The sequence below is a fragment of the Triticum aestivum genome, chromosome 6B (genome assembly GCF_018294505.1).
Source record: "Triticum aestivum cultivar Chinese Spring chromosome 6B, IWGSC CS RefSeq v2.1, whole genome shotgun sequence".
Lineage (NCBI taxonomy): Eukaryota > Viridiplantae > Streptophyta > Magnoliopsida > Poales > Poaceae > Triticum > Triticum aestivum.
The window spans coordinates 562260015-562266911 of NC_057810.1; the positions used below are offsets into that span (position 1 = coordinate 562260015).

The 6897-nt window shown below is 51.5% G+C and overlaps 1 protein-coding gene across 2 annotated transcripts; it reads right to left on the reverse strand.

Annotated features, from left to right (window-relative positions):
- Positions 1-267: 267 nt before the first annotated feature.
- On the reverse strand, positions 268-4610 carry LOC123138008 (fatty acid desaturase DES2). 2 transcript variants are annotated; one of them, XM_044557897.1, is made up of 2 exons: positions 4436-4610; positions 268-1856 (listed from the first exon to the last, which is right to left on the reverse strand). In XM_044557897.1, exon 2 carries the CDS (start codon positions 1850-1852, stop codon positions 689-691), a length of 1164 nt encoding a protein of 387 aa, XP_044413832.1. In that variant the 5' UTR covers positions 1853-1856; positions 4436-4610; the 3' UTR covers positions 268-688. The 2 variants fall into 2 exon arrangements, with proteins under 2 accessions (XP_044413832.1, XP_044413831.1); XM_044557896.1 differs by lacking the exon at positions 4436-4610 and adding an exon at positions 2008-3005.
- Positions 4611-6897: the final 2287 nt, after the last annotated feature.

The following is a 6897-nucleotide window of genomic DNA, read 5'->3' on the forward strand; positions in this document are numbered from 1 at the left end:
GGGTCGAAATATACAGCTCCCCGCAAAAAAAATTAGAGCAAGAGCTGATATATGTTACGTTTTTTGTCCTGATACCGTATATCGACGGTTATTTTGCGTGATGCATAGATTTGCAGCATATGCTAGAGTTGCTCTTACCACACCTTTTCCTGTGGATGAGCTCCAACAGAGTGGACAACCTTGGTCGACAGAGCAAGCAAGCAAGCAATCATCCACTCTCAGAGAGAAATAAAGTCACGAGAAAGAACATCCATCTAAACGTTGGAGTACTCAAAAAAGTTGCCCTTCCTTCGACGATCAGTTATTCCGCCATAAACACCAAATGGTCTACAACAACATGACACGGACGGGGGAAGATGACGCCAATGCAATGACAGACGCACACACAACACACGCGGCCATGTCCACGGCCACGGACACCAACGACGACCGCCGGCCAAACCTAAGCCGACGACTAGAACGCAGAGAAAAAGTAAAGACGGAACTGACCAAAGTCACGGACACGCTACTCTTCCTTGCACCACTCAACTCTTCTAGCATTGGCACGGTAATAGTAGTCTTCTTTTGTGCCCAAATGCCCTCTGCTATCTAAAGACTAACCATATGGACTGTAGGTAGATGGATGGAATTACTTGGGAGGATCTCTTCTCTGAGTTCTTTCTCGAGCACAGTTGATGGATCTTGGCGGCTAGAACTTGTTGCTGTACCAGAAGACCCCCTTGCGGTCCTCGGGCTCGACATAGATGCACTCCTTGGCCTCGCGCCATGTGGCCTTGGCGACGGGGGTGGGGTCGAATTGGTAGTACTCGCCGAGGATGGGCTTGATCGCCTTGGTGGCCTCCATGGCGTGGTAGTGCGGCATGGTGGAGAAGAGGTGGTGCGCCACGTGCGTGTCTGTGATGTTGTGGAACACGCGGTTGAGGATGCCGTAGTCGCGGTCCATGGTGGCGAGCGCCCCGCGCAGCCAGTCCCACTCCGTCGAGTCGTAGTGCGGCAGCGCCGGGTGGGTGTGCTGCAGGTAGGTGATCAGGACCAGCCACGCGTTCACGATCAGCAGCGGCACGCCGTAGACCCGCACCACCCACCAGAACCCGAACGACGACACGAGCTTCAACAAGGCGAGGGACACGGCCAGCACGCCGACATCCGAGATGAAAATCTGAGCACGCTCCCGGTCGTTGTAGATCGGGCCGTAGGGGTCGAAGTGGCAGGCAAACCGCGGGTACGGGCGGCCTGAGGCGTTGAGCGCCAGGTACAGCGGCCACCCGAGGGTGAGCTGCACGACGATGTGCACCAGGCGGCCGACGGGGTTGTTGTAGATGTAGGGGGTGTACCACGCCAGCGCCTCCTTCTGCTTGGGGACGAACACCTCGTCACGCTCCAGCGACCCGGTGTTGGAGTGGTGGCGACGGTGGCTGTACTTCCACGAGAAGTAGGGGACGAGCAGCCACGAGTGGAGCACCAGGCCGACGGTGTCGTCGAGCAGCGAGTAGTCGGAGAAGGCATGGTGGCCGCACTCGTGTGCGATGACCCAGACGCCGGTCATGACGCAGCCCTGCACGATCCAGTAGAGCGGCCAGGCGCCCAGCTGCAGCACGGTCGGGAGGGTAGGGATCCAAACCAGCGCCGCGTACAGCAGAGCCGCGACGATGACCAGGTCATGGACCACGTAGGAGAAGGACTTGATGATCGAACGCTGGAAGCAGTGAGGCGGGATTGCCTTCTTGATCTGACCCAGCGTGAACGGCGGCTTGTCCGTGGGCGAGCGCTGGTAGGCTGCGCCGCCGTTGGCGCGGCCGAGCTGCTCCTGCTTCTCCCGCTCCTTCTCCGTCATCCTGCCGCCGGCACCCATGATGCTGCAGACAACAAAGAAGCACAGGTGGTCAGATGGCATGAACGAAGTTATGTTGTACTCTATCATAAGAGATCAAGAACAGAACAGTATATTCTAGCAGCATGATTCTACAATATTGCCATGAACGAAAATATCTAGCAAGCTGGCTATACTTTACTCTAGTTCTGCTGGCGCACGACAGGGGCATCGACGCAAGGAAAACACGAGGGGGTTCCTATATCGTCGCCCACGGTGGTGGTGGCGTGCCCCGATGCTAACAAGATAAAATATTCCTCCCTTCAAAAATATTCCTTTCCCTCTGAAGAAAAGAGATAAAATATTCCTAGATGACATGCCAAGTGGGGGGATCGCGGCATGTGCGAGCCCAATGGCATGTTCAGATTCCCTTTCGGGTGCGTGCACCGCAGCTGCTTCACATGTACTGCTGCTAAGCTAAATTCAGATCTGCCCAGCCCATGCCTCAGAACAATCACAGACAAATCGGCTGCCGTACTTCAGTAAAACACAGGGATAAGGTGACTGATCCAATCCAATGGTTAAAGCAAGGATATGCGCCAGGAAACTCGTTCAAAATGAGGCAGTGCACCGCGAGTCCGGTTTACACGCATACATATATCCGGTAAGATAAGGTGATCAAATCCTACCAGACACACCTTGGACGGTCAAATATAAGCCACCGGCCGTCGTAGAACGCCAATATGGACGAATACGTCTCTCTCTCTCTCCTGCCTCTGTACTACGACTAGGACATAATATTCAGTCAGAGCCAAGTCACCCACCTACCACCCCTCGTCTCGAGCACACCTCCCCACAGCAGCGCAGCAGTGGGCGACCGAGACCAAGGAACAGCAGTAAAACGAGGTACCACGTGATTACCACGTTGAACAGGGCGCATCTTGAGACGGTAGGTGGACTTTCGATTCAGATGCCATCGACAAAGGTGCGTAATCTCCTTCTCGCTTTCAAGAGAGAAAAAGAAGCCCCACGGCCAAAGCATAAACCATAATACAGGCAGCTCTGGATTGCGATGTTCAACTTTGCTGATTCATGGCAATAAACCCCCTCCAGCTGATTGATTAGGACTCGCATGCTGATTCGGGGCAGGCATTAACCCTGGATTACACGACTGATTAGGACTGCTGGCTCCGGCTCCGAGTGATTAGGAGGAGGACCAGAGCGCGGCAACAGGGCACGCATACGGGCTACCTACCACGGCTGCCTACAGGGCAAGTACAGGGCTGCGGTGCTATCCAAGGTGGACGAGGGCCCATGGGCACCCAGATCTGCGCCTTTGGTCGCTTGTGCGCGTCCAGCTAAGCTGTCTGCGGCCGGAAATGAGAAAAAAAGAGGCGGTGCAGGCCCGCCCTGCGGCTGTGGGCCTGGATCCGCCGAATATTGCGCAGGCTCTGTCTGGCCCACGCAGGCTTTTCTGTACCTTAGCGCAGGCACGCGGTCGTGGGGTGACGAAACGGAAGGGGACAATCGCCACCGTCCAGGCGCCGGCGACAGAATATCTGACGGGGTCGTGAATCACGGTGACTTTTTCTAGGTCAGGAGCAGCGCGCACGAGCCCGCCCGCCAGCCGCCGCCGCCGACCAGCGCGTGAGATGCGACGTGCTGAAAGGAACGGCCTAACTTTCTTTTTTTTTTCTTTCTTTCTTATGATGATGATAGTATCCCAACGACTTGAGCACGAGAAGCATATGGCTCCGCCTGCCGTGTTACGTTGGAAAAAGATATTTTTTGTGCTAGTCATAACGGCCACGGTATCGGCTTTGCCTCTTTGAAAACAGAAAAATTGCCTGTTGTCAAAGGCCAATTTGTGTTACCGGAAACAATCCGGCAATTAGTGTTGTTACGGCCAAATCACGATTTGGAGTAATTCTGTTTGTGTTTCTCAATGAAAATCGGGTCCTCTCTTCCTTCATCAAAAGAACAGACACATGGGGACTAAAATTTTGGTGCAGCTTTTCTAACAAAGCTAACGGTAGCTGACAAAAGGCAGCTGCGCCAGAAAAGATGGCAGATTTTACGAATCTAAAATGAGTGGTAACGGCCGAGGTGCAGAGATCAGGGCCCAAAAGGCATACCGAAATATCTGGATGCCATCCGCACCAATATCCCGCAGATCTGGTAGCAAGATGCAGCAGAGTCCGCGTATAAATGTCTATATACGCGCATCAGCGCTAATCAGGGGCGATTCGTTCTAATGCTGCCCCTTGCTACCTCGGGCGAAACAGTGCATGGGACACGCACATTTCGCTGGGAATTCGGTCGGAGGTAGGTGCAGAGGCCAGCGGAGCGGCGAATTGACGGACCGGTGGCAGGAATCAGGAGCGGCAGCAAAGGGGGGAAGAAACAGCAGCCTCTCGAGTTCCTCTCCTGGCGGCGCCGCGGTGGCTCCACGAGGGATAGGTCGGGAAACGGGATGGTTGCGGCAAGCCACCCTGCCTACTCGCCATTCTCCACGGCCAAAACGGCCGGAACAGGGCAGATTCCGCACGAATCCGCGCCAAAGAAAATGAATCTAGGGATTAACCATACAAGCGATGGATTCGCAGGGGCGACGAATGGCGATACCTGATAGGGGTGGGCGGGAGCAGGGTAGATCGGGCCGACGGACACCACACACGCGAGCGAGCGCGGGCACCCCTCTTGCCTCTCCGGCGCCTCTGCTCCTCTTGTTGACGGGACGAACGAGTGGTTTGTGCGGGGGGGTGGAGCAGGCCGCCTCCGAGTCCACCGGTGGGGGATGCTATTTAAAAGCGCCCCGTCCCCTCACGCGCGCCCGCTGGCGCGTGGGCCCGGAGAGCCAGATGGGGCGCACTGACCCAAGAAATCTGGCCCCGTACACGTGTCGCGATTTGTATCGCTCGTCTGAGGGGGCTGTGGCCCGGGTCTCGCATGGCGGGCCGGCGGCCGTCCGTTCGGGCCATCCGACGGTGGGGAGCTTGCCACCAGAATGGCGTGGGATTGACCACTAGATATAGCGGCAATTTTGTCAGTCAGCTGAGGCCTTTCCCCTGCACAGAAATACAGCAAACAGATCCTGGATGATAGATACTACTCCTTTTGTAACTTCGAAAAAAGAATGCCTACATGTAAATTTTGGTGTTTTTTTATCAATTCGCGGTGCAAACATCTCCACACAAAAATTATGGTGCATATGTATGTTTATATTACTCGCAAAAAAAAGTATGTTTATATCATGTTTTTTCTATGGGGATGTTTATCATGTTGTAATCTTAATCTAGTACTCCATCTGATTCGAGACATTGTATAGATGTTGCGTCAATTAATTCGAATCAGAGGGAGTAGTATAGTAGGGTGTCTTAACTTATTACTCTTATACGCAACTTGACAATTACCATCTTTTTTGATGAGTTAAACACTTACGTTAGTACACATACATATGCATTATCTATTCACATTTTTTTAAACTTGTTGAAATGAATTTTCACTCAAGTTACAAATATCACAGTATAATTCAAGGATTAGAAATGGCATGTTCATGAAGATAAATATATGCCATGTGCATCTGAAATATTGCACGGGGTTTTCGACCGGCCAATCATTCTTTCTCAGGTCTATGTAACATCGGTATCCACCTGTCAAGGCAACCAAGAATTATGTTGTTTATTGGATGAGTGGCATAGCTTCTACCATTTTACAATAGAGATTAAAGTTTACCCAGAAAAAAATAGAGATCAAAGTTCAATTTTAGCCACGCATTTGCCTTTCCTGATTTGAATATTATATTATATCGTAAATCATGTGTCTATCGACGGTAAAGCTATATCATGACATGTCGGCCTTTTAAATTCCACAATGATGTGCCCGCTGCAAGCACATTTATGTGGTACATGTCTACAACTTAGACTAGGTGTTTCCATATAAGCAAGCATTGGTAGTATCGACGATGTTGCTAGTTCATTTGGCAACTATTACATTTTTTATTATTGTGATCCTCCTCAAACTTTTGTGTATAAACTTTATGAGACAATTTTAGTCTGTTATATTCTTTTTCCAACAAAAATATCTAAAACCTCAAATACTAATTGTAAAAAGAAAAACCCAACAAATGAAAAAAAAAGTATAAATAATAGCATGATGATATCATATTATCATGTAATCCCTATGTTCACAAATGTAAGACATTTTTAGAGAATTCGAGAAGCGCCCAAATCATTGTAAAGACACATTTATGTCCTCGATTTTTTATTTTGAATCGCCCAGCCTAGCGTCTTCCTTGTCACGCCCTGCACGTCTGCGTGGCCGTATCAATCATCTTTGATTCCAGGATGTCACCATGCCAAGAAGACAACGCCTAGGAGACAACACTCCTCGCCCATCGCGTCGCCGCTCCAAGGTGTTCATCGGCTAGCATGTAGTCGAGTACGTGGCACTCCTTAACACGCACTAGGTACTCCGTCGAGAACCAAACGCTACTCGCCTGATCAGCTGACGCACCTCGCTGCGAGCAGCAACACCTCCTCTCTTTCTCTGCTTCTCCTCTTCCAGCAGTAGATCCTCTGAATCAGCAACATCAACAACTCCTCATCTCCATCAGCGACTCCTCTGCATCGGCAGTGATGGATGGGCTTAGGCCCATATAAGACAATAATCCCCGGTTAATCTCTAAGGCCCATGAATGTGCACTGCAAGTGGTGGGAAGTTTAATATCATACTGGTACAATAAGAAGAGTGAGACCTATTTATAAGGGCTGCTCTACCACTTGCTATTGGGAGCTTGGGAATAGGAGTTGTACACGCGCGCTCCTCCTCCTCCGTCGCCTGCCTCACCACGACGCGCACGTGCCACGGGTTGCAGGAATGAACCGAGCCGGAGTTTATTTTTGCCGGTCAGGAGTGGTTAATTAATCTTGGATTGCCTATATCAGTGGAGTGAACTCTAACTCAGTTCACTCACTCCCTCTGGCACAACCCTAGCCGCCATCTAATGTTCCTCTATTTGTGCTGCTTCAAACGATCCCGCGACGACCGCGTGCATGGTTGGTCGGGAGAGCAGGTGCCTCCGGAAC

Bases quoted from the DNA above. Each gene is read 5' to 3' on its own strand.
- LOC123138008 (XM_044557896.1), bottom strand. From the start codon at position 2,042: ATGCCCCTGTCGTGCGCCAGCAGAACTAGAGTAAA. The intron at 1,857-2,007 runs GTATAGCCAGCT...TGTTGTCTGCAG, and splicing joins GCCAGCAGAACTAGAGTAAA to CATCATGGGTGCCGGCGGCA.